At 40.0% G+C, this 16,255-nt stretch overlaps 1 protein-coding gene across 23 annotated transcripts in view; it reads right to left on the reverse strand.

The window, feature by feature from the left end:
- Positions 1-16,255, reverse strand: part of PUM1 (pumilio RNA binding family member 1) — a 123,003-nt gene that overhangs the window by 3,757 nt on the left and 102,991 nt on the right. For 17 of the 23 annotated variants that reach the window (XM_080656128.1, XM_080656119.1, XM_080656118.1 and 14 more), the window contains 6 exons: positions 15,707-15,836; positions 13,544-13,678; positions 8,667-8,804; positions 5,857-5,982; positions 4,462-4,583; positions 564-756 (listed from right to left, as the gene is read on the reverse strand). In XM_080656128.1, the coding sequence (XP_080512254.1) occupies positions 564-756; positions 4,462-4,583; positions 5,857-5,982; positions 8,667-8,804; positions 13,544-13,678; positions 15,707-15,836 (844 nt within the window). The remainder of the gene's footprint in view (positions 1-563; positions 757-4,461; positions 4,584-5,856; positions 5,983-8,666; positions 8,805-13,543; positions 13,679-15,706; positions 15,837-16,255) is intronic. The other 6 variants (XM_080656129.1, XM_080656120.1, XM_080656136.1 and 3 more) reach the window with 1 other exon arrangement.

The following is a 16,255-nucleotide window of genomic DNA, read 5'->3' on the forward strand; positions in this document are numbered from 1 at the left end:
AGAATTTAAAAAAAAAAAAGCCTTCCTTCAAAGACTTGGGGCACATGCTCTCACCACTGCTTTCCATCGCTCTTCCCAAACTGTGCTCTGAGGGCAGGGATCATCTTGGTCATCTCTGTGTTGGTGTCTGCCACAAAGTGGGCATAGGTCAGAGGGGCCAGGCCAGCCACTGCACTGGGCAGGCCCTCGGTCGGTAAATGGTGGTGGGTGAATGAATAAGAAAGGAGGGAGAAAGGAAATGAGGCAGGCAGGCTGACTTGTTGGACTGAGAAGCCGGTCTCCCAGGAGCAAATGGATAAAAGCATGGCCTAAAATCAGGAAGGGAAATCCTTCTCAGGACTGAGTTTAAGACTCTTTCCCAACAGTGAGTTACTGATAAAAGGAACAATGGGACAATGGCCGCTTCAGAGAAAAGGAAAAAGGAGCACAGCATGAGACATAGCTTAGTGACAAAGTCTGCAAAGAGAAGCAAGATGTCCACCCTCCTCTGCATTTCAGAAATATGAAGAACCCAAGGCCTTACGCATTTCCTCTCTGACTGCGATCTGCCCAGCCTGGCCTACCTTATGCATGACTATCTTCCGCTGGGCTGGCTCTGCCACATCGATCATCTTCTGGACCACGTAGTTGGCATACTGGTCCTTCATCATGGTGTATAAGGCACTGTGGGGACCGTCATTCATGGTGCAGACCTCATCGATGAGCACGGCACGCTCCGTACGGGAGGCATGGGTGACACACTTTTCCACAACATTGCTGTAATGAGACAAATCCAGGACCATCACTTAGGAAAGGGACCTAGTGCTTGTCTGGCCTCTGCCGTGACCTCAGAATAAGCAGCAAAAGAGCTTAACATTTTTAGTAGATGAATTCTCAACTGTTTGGCTCTGAGATTCTCCACCTTTGCCATCTGTGGCTTCCAATGTGAACCATGGCTGAGACCAACCTCTAACAGAGGAGGGTAACAAGCCCAGGTAAGTGAAGGAACTTGAACACAAGGTTCACAAGGCTGGTTAATAGCTGAACCAGTTAATGAGCGTAATTTCAACATGAATAAAAATCTGTCTTCACCTCTGTGGGCTTACGAAGCCAGAAACAAGTCTATATACCTAGTGCCAAGCTCTGCTTGGTACGTCACACATTGCAGACCAGTAGTTTTATTGCTAGCTTTACCCAGTGGCCAGATTAAGTTTCTATTGAAAGAGTACAAAAAGCGTTTTACATAAATGTTAAAGGCACGCTTTAAAATTAAATACCCATTGCATTTTGAAGTTATTTATTACATGTTCTTACAAGCTAATATATTTTTAAAGTATGATACTTTGTAAAACACTGTGTAATATGAAGCGAGAATTCTCGTGCTCCGTCAGCAATGTGTTAAGAGAGGCTCTACAGACATATTGAGTGAAGAAACATTATCATATATGGCGAATTAACCTATCAAGTCTAATTAAGACAATAGCCTCTCCCATCTGATACAGCAACATAGAAAAACTTTTTCCCCACCTTCCTTCTACAGTACTATGCAATTCTATCATAGGCTGAAGGCATGGCAATGTGGATATGAATCACCTAATAGCTACTGGCTTCTCCCTTAGTAGAAAAGGGAGTTAAAATATTACCAGGCTGGTTCAGAGAGCACAAAGCCAGCCATAATGTTCAATTGTTCAGACAAAGAACTCAACATTTTTCATGACTGCTTGGCTGGGTGTATCTTCATCCACCCCAGACCCACTTCCCCTACAAAGTGGTGAGGAACAGAACAAGACCTTCTGCTAAATGGGTTGGGGACAGGACAGTCATTCTGGCTGGAAAGCAAGCAGGTAATCAGCTACCACTATGGGATCCCATTTGGCTTCCACCTTAATACACAAGAGATATAGTTTCAGTCTTTAAAGTTTATTCTAGTATTTCTGAAACTGTGGTTTCCAGACCATTTGTAGGGCTAAAATCAACTTAGTGATTTGTGAACAGCTTTATTTTTAAAAATGAAAACAGAGTAGTAAGTATCAGAATCAACCACAGACAATACAGCTTTAGTTACGTGTGTGTGTGCCTGTGCATGCAAAGTCAATGAAAAATTTACTTTGTACTCTGAGTCACCACCAAAAATGTAAGAAAGCCACTAACCTATTTTTTGGTGTATTCCTATTGATCTGTTTTCCATTTTAATGGCTCTTTCTTCCGGTATCTCTAATTTGCTCTTAAGGCTAAATAGTGAATTTTATTTCGGATTACATATTTTTCTATTCTAGAACTTTGTTCCTTTTATAATAAAGCTTCCAATTCCCTACTAACATTTCTTATATTTTAATTCATTACCAGCATATTTTCCTTCACATCCTTGAGGGCAAGTATACTAGCTACTTTATAATCCGCCTCTGCTAACTCCAACATCTGGGTGGTGGTGTGTTGTTTTGCTCTCTTTTCTAGTATTACATTTTTTCGCTTTTGTTGAGTACAGGTCACATTTTCCTATTATCTAGACATAGAAGATGATATACTGTAGAAACTGAGTTCTTTTATGTTCCTCCAAAGAATATTACTCCTCCAACTCCTTTTTTTTTAGTGGAGTTAAGTTGACTAAACTCAAACTGCGAACTTCTTCCATACAGTAGGCAGCAGGTGAACTCTCAGTTTATTTCTTCTAGCCTTAGTTGGGCTGCCTAGAGTGTATCCCGTGCAAATGTGATTTAGGAGTCAACCAGATACTTAGGAAATTTAAATACAGGCCTCCCACCTCCTCCATGGTTCTCTTCCTTTCCAGATTTCTTCCCTGTCATTTTGTCAGTTCTATTGCCATGACTGCCGCCAAACTCTGCCTTCTGGGAATACTAGAGATTTTCTATCCCAATTTAGGAGCCCAGCATGGAGCAGACTTGGAAGGGCCTATAGGCTAAAGCAGTGGTCGGCAAACTCATTAGTCAACAGAGCCAAATATCAACAGTACAACGATTGAAATTTCTTTTGAGAGCCAAATTTTTTAAACTTAAACTTCTTCTAACGCCACTTCTTCAAAATAGACTCGTCCAGGCCGTGGAAGAGCCACACTCAAGGGGCCAAAGAGCCGCATGTGGCTTGTGAGCCAGTTTGCCGACCACTGGGCTAAAGGCCAATAAAAACAAGAAATTTCCTGATTATAGTCAATAATACTATATTATAAACTTCAAAGCTGCTAAGAGACTAGATCATAACGGTTCTCAACATAATGTCTTAACGTGACATTAAGGTGCTAGCTAATGCAACTGTAGTTATAGTGCAATATATAAATGTATCAAACCGACACATTGTACACCTCAAAGTTGCACATTGTTATATGTCAATTTTATCTTAATAAAAATATTTTAAATGGGGAAGGTCAATTTCCTCAGCGCAATTACCTGCTTCCAAGTATCAACAGTCCCACCCGCCAAACTACCTGCTCTTGTTTATTCTCTAATACCTTCATAGGTTTTTTTTTGGCATTTTGTTCATAATTTATAATTGTTATCTGTGGGACAACAGGGCCCACAATAGCTGCTCGGTCTTTATCTGAACCCAAGTCTATTGTAATATTAACACTATGCTATATCCAAGGGTGATATTAAATACAATGAACAAAAAAGTAAATAGGACAGTGACCCAAAGAAGAGATCTAAGAGATTCTGATCCCTAATTTCTCTGTTCATTGGGGGTGGGGGGTGGGGGGATAACACAAGATCTAAGAGATGTCCCTGATATGGTTAGGCTATTGAGACAATGACTCTTTCTATTTCTTTTCTGTATTTTCCATGCTATAATGGTATAAGATTTTTACAAACTAAAAATAAGCCATTTGAAAACATCAAGATTATGTCACACATGCCTTGAAGCCTTGAAATTTATCCTAAAAACCAGAGAAGAAAATATTCCAAAAATATGGACTACTATGTTATGTGTATAGCAGCTTATGCAGATTCTATTTAAAAGACCATACCACTAAGCCATTGGAAAGCCATCAATTTCTTCTCCAGCCTCTGCTACTTATAAGTTATCTAGACATCTTTCACAACCTGGGAATAACTAGTGCATTTTATTCTTGAGCTGGCAATATGAAGACTGAGAAAGAGATTCTAAGACTACAAAGGCCTATACACAGATATGATATACTGCCTCGTAATTCAGGTGCGGAAGAGGAAACTGAGTAAAGAACATGTCACAATTCTGAACAAGTAAGTTAATGAAAGTTCAGTTTACCAAAGAACAAAACTTATGTTCTGGGCTGACTCTAAGGAAATGAGGAGCCCACTATATATATATATATATGACTTCTTGTGTTTTATAGTTTATGATAGAACAACCTAATGTTTTAATTAAACTATGTATACTTTAAGAAAAATAAACATTATTTTAAAAGAATAAAAACTATTTTTCTCTCTAGACCTACAAGACTATTTAATCCTCTCTTCTAAAAAACTGTCTATTATAATTCAAAGCCCGTACCTTGCAAATTTGTGCTGACTCAATACGAGTACATTGCCTCGAATTTCTGCTACAATTTTACTTTTATCCTCAGGACGACCATGCTCCAATACATGTTGGATTACATAATTTCCATATTGATCCTGTTTGAGAAACAACAAAAGAAATAAAATTCATATAGAAATGAGTTCAGTGGATTACCAAAATCCTTACGTCTAAACAACACCTATTTTCCTGTAGCACTATGATGGCTTACCTGAATACTAATGAGCACATAAGAATTTTTAAATAGGTAATGACAATTTTCCTATGATCACAAAATAGGAATACATCACTATTACACAATAGAATATTTCTAATATATTTATGCCCAAAAGATCTAGTTGGGTTCTTCATAAAATATTATCTACAAAAAAGTAAGCCTCCTCGAATTTGGAGAAAAAAAAGGGGGGAAGGGGAGGGAGGGAGGGATAAAGAGATACTTTTCTCAAACAGAAAGTACAAATTTCGCTGTACCTATGTACAACAAAGAAACACTGGAAACAAAGCTTATGTCCAACAAAACAGACAATGCCTGATTAAATAATATTACAAATACATAATGGATTTACTCATTCATCTAAAGTGGCAGATCTTTGAGAGAATAAATGTGAACAAGCAATTCTAGAGGCAAAAATATTTATTTTTAAGATGTAAAAAATTAAGAACATACAAGTAGTATTTTTTTTACTGGCCAATGCCAAATGTGTTTGCTTCTGGATGGTAGGATTATGGATCATTTCTTTTGTTTTGTTGCTGCTTTCTGCACTTTCAAATTCTTCTACAAGGACTATTGAATAATTTACAATATCATACTTCTCACCAAAACAAACAACACCTACAAAACAAACTGCTCCAGGACATCTTCGGGCCTTTGAGCCTTTTTAAAGTCTCTTGAAATTTTAAATAGAAACAAATTCTGACTTTAAAAAAAAAATTTCTTCAGTATAACATTCTACATGTAGAAAATGGACAAATGGTTAGTATGATGTGGAAGAAATTTTTAGTGGTAGATGCAAGACAAAGTATCAAAGCTAGAAAAAAATCAATTAATCCACTTAGTTCATTTTAAACGATGAAACAGACCCAGGCAAATTAAATGACCTGCCCATGATGACATAGCTAGTGAGTCCAAAGCAGAGCTCTGGCAGGCACATCCTCTTTGCTCCAAGACCAGGCTCTATTCACTACCCATATTCACACAAAAAATAAGCAGGCTGGTATAAATGAAAACTTGCCCAAAAGCTTCAGTGGGCATGTTAAACACATTAACATTAACCTTTACTGGAACGGATACCTGTGCTGAGAAAACACACAAGCTCTGGGCCTGCACGAGCCCCCAGGTGTTTGCAGTTACTCTACTGGCAACTCCACTACCTGCACAAGTTGCTCGGTGTGCTGGTGCAGCTCCTCTAAGATAGGCAGTGTCTGGTCAGGGAGGCAGTGCTCCAGGATCCGTTGGATCACTCGGCAGCCATAAGGATGCGTGGACAAAGCAAATACCTAGGGCAGACAAACATAAGAAAGCCAAAATTGACACCTGCTTCTCTTAATGCTTCATATTAATATACATAACCCCACTAATCTTCTCAATGACCTTGAGAGACAATCATGGTATTCTCTGCATACAGATGAGAAAACTGAAGATCCTATAAGTCTACATGATGTGCAGTCATACAGATAGTAAATGATAGAGCCAGGATATGGTGTCCTAGTCAAAAGCCCAAATTGTAAATATTACATTAAGTTCTTTCTACAAATAAGGTGTATGTAAGTCCATTTCTTAACTACTCTAGGAAGTCACACATACATAAATTCAAAGATGAAAAATACTTTTCCAAGAAGCCTAGAAAAGAGCAGAATTAGTCAAGATCATGAAAAACAGTTAAAGAGTTCACTGTGTCAAAGGACAGAGGTAAAAGACAAATAAATAAAAAAAACACAACAACAACAACAAACAGAAAAAGGTCTGTGATCAAATCCTAAGTGCTTCCACATAATGACAAAGTAATTTTCTGAATTGACCTGGGGTGTAGAGGAACTCTTTTATTGGGTCTGGTGCAAGATAAGACACAGGCTTCAGGTGTCCTATCTCAATTCTGCCCTTCCTAGCCAAACTTGCACCTCAGATCTGTTATCCTATATAATAAAAGGCTAATATGCAAATCAACCAAACAGCGGAACGACCAGTCACTATGACAGGCACTGACCACCAGGGGGCAGACGCTCAATGCAGGGGCTGCCCCCTGGTGGTCAGTGCACTCCCACAGGGGGAACACCGCTCAGCCAGAAGCCAGGCTCACAGCTGGTGAGCACAGCAGCTGTGGCAGTAGTCTCTCCTGCCTCCACAGCAGTGCTAAGAATGTCCGACTGCCGGCTTAGGCCCAGGGGGAGTGGGCCTAAGCCATCAGTTGGATATCCCTCAAGGGCTTCCAGACTGTGAAAGGGTACAGGGCTGAGGGACCACCCCCCCCCCCAGTGCACCAATTTCGTGCACCGGGCCTCTAGTCAAGTATAAGGGCAATTGTCCTAGCAATGTGGCTTAGTGGTTAAGAGTGTTGGCCAGTGAACCAAAGGGTCGCAGTTCGATTCCTGGTCTAGGGCACAAACCTGGGTTGCAGATTCGATCACTGGCCCTAGTTGGGGCGAATGCGAGTGGCAACCAATCTCTCTCTCTCTCCCCCCACCCCCTCACATACCCCTCCCCCATACTCTCTAAAGATCAATGGAAAAAATATCCTCATTGTGAGGATTTTAAAAACAAGTATTGCCTGGCTAGTGTGGCTCAGTGGTTGAGTGTCGACCTATGAACCAGTTAGTCACAGTTCAATTCCTGTTCAGGGCACATGCCCAGGTTGCAGGCTCCCACCCCATGAGGTGGTGTACAGGAGAAAGCCAATCAATGATTTGCATCATTGATGTTTCTGTCTCTCTCCCTTTCCCTTCCCCTCTGAAATCAATAAAAATAGAAAATATAAAAAGAATAATGAGCCTGAGCTAGTTTGGCTCAGTGGATAAGAGCGTCAGCCTGAGAACTGAAGGGTCCCTGGTTTGATTCCAGTCAAGGGCGCATGCCTGGGTTGCGGGCTCAATCCCCAGTAGGGAGCGGGCAGGAGGCAGCTAATCAATGGATTCTCTCACATTGATATTTCTCTCTCTCCCTTTCCCTTCCTTTCTGAAATCAATAAAAATATTTTTTAAGAAAAAGAATAATGACAATAATTTTAAGAACAGTAACAACAGCTAACACTTATTAAATGTTTACCATCAGTCATTGCACTAAGTGCTTTATATATGATCTTATGTATGTAGCTTCATGTGCAAAACTAAATACTTTAATGGTATACTGTATGGATCTGACAATTATAACGTTATAAATATGATAAACACGAACAGTCTGAAACAACTTATTTCACTCAACATTATGTTTTAAATATTTTCTTATAATACTGTGGACTTCTACAGTTTACTCTAGTTATACAGTATAATGTTGAGTAAGTACAAAAGGGTTTGTGGGGTTTTTTAAGGGTCACTAGTTCCATTCCTGGTCAGGGCACATGCCTGGGTTTCGGGCTTAATCCTCAATAAGGGGTGTGCAGGAGGAAGCCAATCAATGTTTCTCTCCCCCGTCTTGTCTCTCTCTCTTCCTCCCTTCACCCCCATCTCTAAAATCAATTAAAAGTATTTTTTTTAAACTGTCCACTGCATTAAAAAAAAAAAAAAAAAAAAAAGCACATATAGGCTCTTATGACATACAGCTAAATCAGAAAAATTTGAAGCTATCTCTATTTGTATTGTCACTTAATACAGTTCAAATAAACCTGATCACCATCCCATCCCCCCAAAAATTAAGCAGGAAACACCTTGTTTTTTAAAACGTGATCAAAACTTTTAAATATCAACATAAATAGTACTTAACCAAAGGAAAAAATCTATCTTCTAATATGAGATTTACCTTTACCAACTCATCCCAACATGAACAGACATCTGCAGTAATGACAGAAGATCCACTGACACTTAAAGGAAGAAGGAGACTTGGGTACACAGAGCTAGGCACGTGACACAACTGAACAGAGCTGCAATTTACTGCAGCACTTGAGAACACTCCAAAAACCCTATCTTGTTCTCAACTCACAGTGGAAATACCACATCAATTTGTTCCCTTATTTCTTTCCCAAGTCACTTACCTGTCCCTTAAATGCATCAATAATAAACTGCAAAGACTGAGGCTGCACACATTCAATGCATTTCTGAACCACGTGATTGCCATTCTGGTCTTTCACACACTTCAGGACGTGGCCATCTAGTTCCCGAACCATCTCATTCTATTGAAGACAAGGAAAGAAAGCACCACCAGAATCACAGCGAGCAAACAGCTGGACAATCAATGTTCTCCTTACCAAACACAAAAGCACTGAAGAGGGAAAGAATCCATGATAATGAAAGTGGGACAACTCAGGTATGGCACACTATGGCAATAAATGATGAATAGTGCTTTTCCACGTTAGCAAACCTCCTGTAACAGTAACCAGTCTAAAAAACTATTCTAACTTGCAAAAAACCCTGGGAGATTAAAAAGTAGATAGGCATCTTGGCCTAGCTGGTCTTGCTCAGTGGATAGAGCATCAGCCTGCAGACTGAAGAGTCCCGGGTTCGATTTCAGTCAAGGGCACATGCCCGGGTTGCGGGCTCGATCCCCAGTAGGGGGACGTGCAGGAGGCAGCTGATCAATGATTCGCTCTCATCATTGATGTTTCTATTTCTCTCTCCCTCTCCCTTCCTCTCTGAGATCAATAAAAATATTTTTTTTAAATGTAGACATCTTCAAATAGAATGAATTTCACAAGCAATTCAACATGTTTCTATTATGACAGCTCTGTGAGATATGTAATATTAATAATGATAATTGTTAATCTATAGCTCACTATAGGCTAGGCATACCTCTAAGTGCTTAACATCCTTTGACTCAATGAACCTCATAATAATCCTATGGACTAGACACTAATATAGATAAGAAAACCAAGACAGCCCACCATTGTTGCTCAGTGGTTGAGCATCGACCCATGAACCAGGAGGTCATGGTTCAATTCCCGGGTGGGATGCATGCCCGGGTTTCAGGTTCAATCCCTGATTTTTTTTTTTTTTTGGGGGGGGGGATGGTGCTTAGTGGGGACTTGCATGCAGGAGGCAGCCTATCGATGATTCTCTCTCATCACTAATGTTTCTCTCTGTCTCCCTTTAAATCAATAAAAACATACTTTTTAAAGAAAGAAAGAAAAAACCCAAGACAGACAAATTAAATGACTTGTTAAAATCACAGACCTAGCCGAAACCGGTTTGGCTCAGTGGATAGAGCGTCAGCCTGCGGACTGAAAGGTCCCAGGTTCGATTCCGGTCAAGGGCATGTACCTTGGTTGCGGGCACATCCCCAGTAGGAGGTGTGCAGGAGGCAGCTGATCGATGTTTCTCTCTCATCGATGTTTCTAACTCTCTATCCCTCTCCCTTCCTCTCTGTAAAAAATCAATAAAATATATTAAAAAAAAAAAATCACAGACCTAAACTGCCAAGATTCAAACCCAAGCAATATGGTTCCTGTGTGTGACAAAACAGTGTGTGTCAGTTATATATTATCCTCCAGACCCCCTTGCAACCTAAATATAAAGAAATTAAATCTCGCTCTAGCCAGTTTGGCTCAGTGGCTTGAGCATTGGCCTGGGGACTGAAGGCTCCCAGGTTCGATTCCAGTCAAAGGGCATGTACCTCAGTTGCAGGCTTCTCCACTGGTTACGCACCGTGCAGGAGGCAACCAATCGATGTGTTTCTCTCAACATCGATATTTCTATCTTTCCCTCTCTCTAAAAATCAATGGGAAAAGGTCCTCAGGTGAGGATTAAGAAATTACTTAATTTTTAAAAAAAGAAATTAAATCTCAAAGGGTTAAGCAAGGTATTTAAAACTATAGATAGTGACTAAATCAGAATTATAGCCCAGGTCTGTGACGCCACACACTTCCACCAGGCCACAGTGACTGCAATGTCAGCAGGAACAGTGCTCTCAATTAATGGATGAAAAGTGTCCAAAGTCAGGGAATACAGGAGCAGGACAGGCATTGAGGGGTTTGTGTGAGGAGGTTATGAGTGGAGATGACAAGAGTACAGAAAACGGAATGATGAGATTTTGACTAGACACCTTCCCCCAAACTTGCTGCCTCAGGTCTCATTTATCTTGAAACTGAATACCTGCACCACGCATGGCTGGAACCTGGTACTTGCTATCCAATTTCTTTGCTATACCCAATCTCTCTCTATACATTAGCTCCACTATAATGACTCCATATTTATGGTGGAAGGCTACAAGCCAGTTTAAAATGGAGACATTTATGAATGCAATGTCTTAAATTCCAGAGATGTTGAATATGTCAAGGCATCTAAGAGATTTTTCTAATTAAAAAAAAAATCAAGCCCTAACTGGTTTGGCTCAGTGGATGGAGCATCTGCCTGCGGACTGAAGGGTCCCAGGTTCGATTCCGGTCAAGGGCATGTACCTTGGTTGCGGGCACATCCCCAGCGAGGGGTGTGCAGGAGGCAGCTGATCGATGTTTCTCTCTCATCGATGTTTCTAACTCTCTATCCCTCTTCCTTCCTCTCTGTAAAAAAGCAATAAAATATATTAAAAAAAAAAAAATCAAGGTTACAATGCCAAAGACAAGCAAAAGGCAATAAAATTGGGAAAGTTTCCTAAAGCAATCAAATGTAAAAAAAAAAAACACACACACACAAAAAAAAACAAACCCAACTTTATCCTGGAAATGCAATTATGGGAATAATTAGAGAATGATGTCTATATAAAGGCAAAGACTTATCATGGAAATGAAGGGGAGGTGGCTTTCCTAAATATTTTCTTGAGCCCAAAAAAACCACTAGAGATTAAATCATTTCACACAAAATAATAAACTTGTATCTGGAAAACAAAAAGTTATCCATAGCAGGAGGAGGAATTCAGACCCAGAACAAGTTATCATAGAGAAACAGACCAGGAAAAGATATACAGAAATGTAGGATAGAAAGAACAACAGCTGGGGGGAATGGGAAGGGAGGTAGAAAACTACTATAATGTTGGGATCCAATCAGAAAACAATAAAACCTGAAAAGTTGGGAGTCCAAATCAACAAGTTATCACAATCATGGGAGAGGGCAAAGATGGAAAAAATAGCCAAGAAACTATAATATTTCTGATATCTTTCAGTAAACGGGCTTTAAGGTTGTTAAAAAATATATATAACAGAAAGAAACTTCCATGTTCAAAAAACCCAGAAAACTGAAGAGATATTTGACCATGAAATTTTCATCCCTGAAAATCCCAGGTAAAATTAAAACTGTAATAATCTGAACATTAGAAGAAAATAGTAGTAGCCTCACCCTACTTCTATTTACTTACACACACCACACCGTATCACTGTAGCATCTCCAATACTGAGCACTGAATGAACAAACTCCAAGCGGCTGTGCATCTCCAACATTCCCTCTGCCTTCACCAGCCTTGTGGCCCACATTTCTAGGAACCTCACAGCATAAGGACTTTGGACTCCCCAGCCTTCAATTGCCATCACCAATACTAATGCGGTGTTTTGTTTTGTTCTGCTTTGAACTGGAGGTGGTGGGCGCTTCGCCTGACTCAGAACTCGAGTCCATAACAAAGATTCTCATCACTGAACTTTGTTCTCAGTGAGGGCAAGTGGCTCATCATTGCCAGACCAAAGCACCCCTTCCACTGAGAAGGGCTGAGTGAGTTCAGAGTCCAAAGGCTGAGGGTCTAGATCAGAGGCACCCCAAGGCTCCCAGCACAAGCACAGCTGTAGCACACCTACCTGGGGGTTAATTTGGCTGCCTGGGCCCTGTGGAGCTGGATGGACCTGCTCTGTGACTATTCCTGAATCACTGGCCTCTGCAGGTGCTTTCTCGGTCAGCTCCCACTCACAGTACCCAACACTTTAGATTTCTGTGCCTGTTTTCTCCTGTCTGACTCCTCTTTAGAGTAGACTTCTCCTCATGCAAAGCATTCTTCAGCCTTGGCCAATGTTGCTCAGTGGTTAGAGCGTTGGCATAAGCACCAAAGAATCGCAGGTTCGATCCCCCAGTCCATCAGGGTGCATGCGGGAGGTAACCAAGCAATATACCTCTCTCACATCAATGTTTCTCTCTCTGTCTCGCTCCCCTCCCTCCCTTCCATTCTCTCTAAAATTTAAAGGAACTCCTAGCCAGTTTGGCTCAGTGGCTAGAGCATCGGCCTACAGAATGAAAGGTCCCGGGTTCAATTCCGGTCAAGGGCACATGCCCGGGTTGCGGGCTCGATCCCCAGTGTGGGGCTTGCTCCCGAGTGTGGGACGTGCGGGAGGCAGCCGATAATTCTCTCTCATCATTGATGTTTCTATCTCTCTCTCTCCCTTCCTCTCTGAAAGCAATAAAAATATTTAAAAAAAAAAAAACAATGGAAAAAAATATCCTCTGGTGAGAGGTTTTTTTTTAAGCCTTCCTTCAAAGACTCGGGGCACGTGCTCTCACCACTGCTTCCCATCACTCTTCCCCACTGTGTCGGGCACAAAGTGGGCATCAGGTCAATGTGCCAGGCCAGCCACTGCGCTGGGCAGACACTCACTGGGTAAATGGTGGTGTGATGGATGAATAAGAGAGAGCAAATGAAGGAAAATGGAAGGTGGTTTGGAATAAAGTTTGATTTGTTAAAATGTCAGTTCAGGCTGAAGAAAATGACAAGTTACTAGTATTTTACAGCCTTCAACTCTTGCCAAACAAAAACCCACCTGTAAAATTGCACCTACTAAAGACTGTTGAAGAGTGTTTGAAACCACTGGTTTTAACACAAGACACTTGATCTACTGTAAATTTACAAATTGCACAGTTCATGCTTGCCATGCACAGAACAGCAGCCACAAGCACCAAAGAAAAACTATAAAAGAAAACTAAAAGCTGGCAAGTTTAGAGGGTTCACTATATGTGCCATGGAGAAACATCAAACACCAAGAGAAAAGTTAAATGGGAAACTTACAATTACCTGCTGGTCTGAGGGAATAAATTCAAGAGCTTTCTGGATAACACGACAGCCATACATTTGCAGTGCCAATGACAGGACATGACCTCGAATCCGTTCTGCCAAAGCCAGCTTCTGTTCAAGGCTGCCAAACTAGACATAATGTTTGGGTGAACACCATTACTTAGGTAGAAGGAAAGAAACCAGAGAAAGCAAAGCATTCGTTACTGTATAAAACCATTGGTATACATCTTTTAGCCTGGTCACCTATGATTAAAACCTTTTGTTTAAAAAGTCTATGTTTTTGCCCTAGCCAGTTTGGCTCAGTGGATAGAGTGTCAGCCTACGGACTGAAGGGTCCCGGGTACAATTCCAGTCAAAGGCACATGCCCAGATTTCCGGCTCAATCCCCAGTAGGGGGTGTGCAGGAGACAGCCGATCAATGATTCTCTCATCACTGATGTTTCTCTCTCTCCCTTTCTGAAATTAACATATGTGTCTGTGTGTGTGTGTGTGTGTGTGTGTATAAAGCATTTGTTTCTTCAAGACAATAGTTTTCAGTCCCTGATTATGAGGAACTGTTTTTAATTTTAAAAAATTTCTCAGCTATCAATAGTAGTGGTTTCACTATTAATATCTGCCAAACAAAAATATGTAATTCATCAAAGCTGCCATTAATTCATTAGTTCTATTAAATATATCTATACTTGATTAATTATAAAAGAATTTATGTTTACTCTAAAATAATAATACATGTGGTAGACAGTGTTCATTAGGGCTTTACACAATGTCTGGGGAAGATTCAAAGACTTCTTACAGAAAATCAACAGCACTTTAGGTAGCTGAGGTCCAGGGACTGAAAAGTTCTTTCATCTATATGAAATTTAGCACATATGGGCACTCTGTTTTGAATTAGTGTTCACTATCATTCCAAGAACTGATATGTATTATCTACTATACAAAGAAACTGAGTCAGGGGGAAAAAGAAAATCAAAAGGTAAGGCTGCATAATATTAAAACTCTTCCTAGAATGATTTTCCATCCTGGCTTTTTAGTTTTGTTTGAATAGTATAATCATCAGACTGAAGAGACTTTATGCCCAACCCACTCATTTTCTATACAAGGTAACTAATGTCCACTTTCTCTAAGTCAGGGACCTTTTTCTAGCTTGTCCCAAATCACATGGCTGTAATCCACTGTTCATTCAGCCACCACTAGCTGCAGAGATCTGGACCTGGAGACCCCTGTATTTTTCTACCTATGACAAAAATCACAGTGAAAAGATATTCTAAATCAAAATTACAAGTCATGTTTAGGTTGGTCTCTTAGTCCACAGCTGGAGAATTAATTGTCAAAGAACTTAAGTCTTTAAAAGACAAGTTAGGAAGATATAGGCTATGAGTGAGCCACTTTTTAAATCTTCACATAAATCAAACAAAATAAGACATACATAAGAAGTTAAAAAACTACTTTTGTTCTGTGGCAAACACTGTACAATTCCAGTACTTTCCCCTTGTACTCATTTTTTCACCTCAATGTTTCATTCCTTTCTGGATTTATAGCTTGGAGTTGTTGATCCCAGTGCACCAGGGCTATCATGGTAAGCCAAGAATCCCCGCCTTTCTGAGAGTTTAGTTAGGGAACAGACCTAATCCAACAATCTCATTAATCCTTTCCAAAGACAATGATAACAGAGGTGGACATTATTCACATTCATGGAGGAAAACTAAAAAACCAAGGTCGAAGGATGACCCAGTAAGTGTTTAACAATCTTCAGACTATAGTTTATGATGAAAAACAGTAGAGTTGGTGTTCAAAGATAATTCTCTAGGAATCCTAAAAAAAAATTTCATTTTTTAGAACACTTTATTGTGGACTTGCTAAAATTATCTTATAAGAATTATTTCCTCAAAAAATTACATTTTAGTGAAACTATTGTAACCATCAGAAATAACATACTAGAGATCCTAAATGGGGACAATGATTCTCCATACACATTTCTAAATTAGACTGGCATCATCTGCTGCAAATGAATTGGAAAACATTTAAAAATTATTTTAAAGCCCACACACATTTCATTTTGAGGACTGGAATGGGATGGCAATTCTAAAAACAGCTAATGAAAATCAAAATGCCCTGGAGATTCTCTAAAGTCAAAGGATAGAAAGTACAAAGGCTTACTTCAAAGAACTTCTGAATGACGTAATTTCCAAATACATCCACCATTAGCTGGTAAGCGGCCTGGAGGATTTCATTGAAGACAAGCTGGCGCTCAGCTGGTGTGGCCCGCTCTAGTTTCAGCTGAATGAATCTGAAGTGCAAAGTAAAAAGGGCAATCACAGCATTTTAGAAAGACTTGGAAATAAATAATTAGCTCAATTTGTATAATGAATCATTTCTGAAAATATATGTGTGTACATTTACACAGGTGCAGGTGCACGTGGGTGCACAAATACAACTGCTATTTAAATGAATCCATTGAGCTCACTTAATTGAAGAATTCCTAAAAAGGAAAAAATGTTTATAGTGTGAAGTATACCCTAACTTAGCTGAGCTTTTAAATGTAGATTTAAGTGTGAGCATATTTCATTACAGTAGGACATATGTACAAAATTGTATTTATATGTGGGTTTGAGAGAAAGAGACAAAAGGGAGAAATAGGAAAAGAGAGGAGAGGGTGAAGATGGGCATAACACAAGGAGAACTTTTTCCTTTAGAAACCAGTCCCAC

This window comes from Plecotus auritus (assembly GCF_963455305.1).
Source record: "Plecotus auritus genome assembly, chromosome: 2".
NCBI classification, from domain to species: Eukaryota; Metazoa; Chordata; class Mammalia; order Chiroptera; family Vespertilionidae; genus Plecotus; species Plecotus auritus.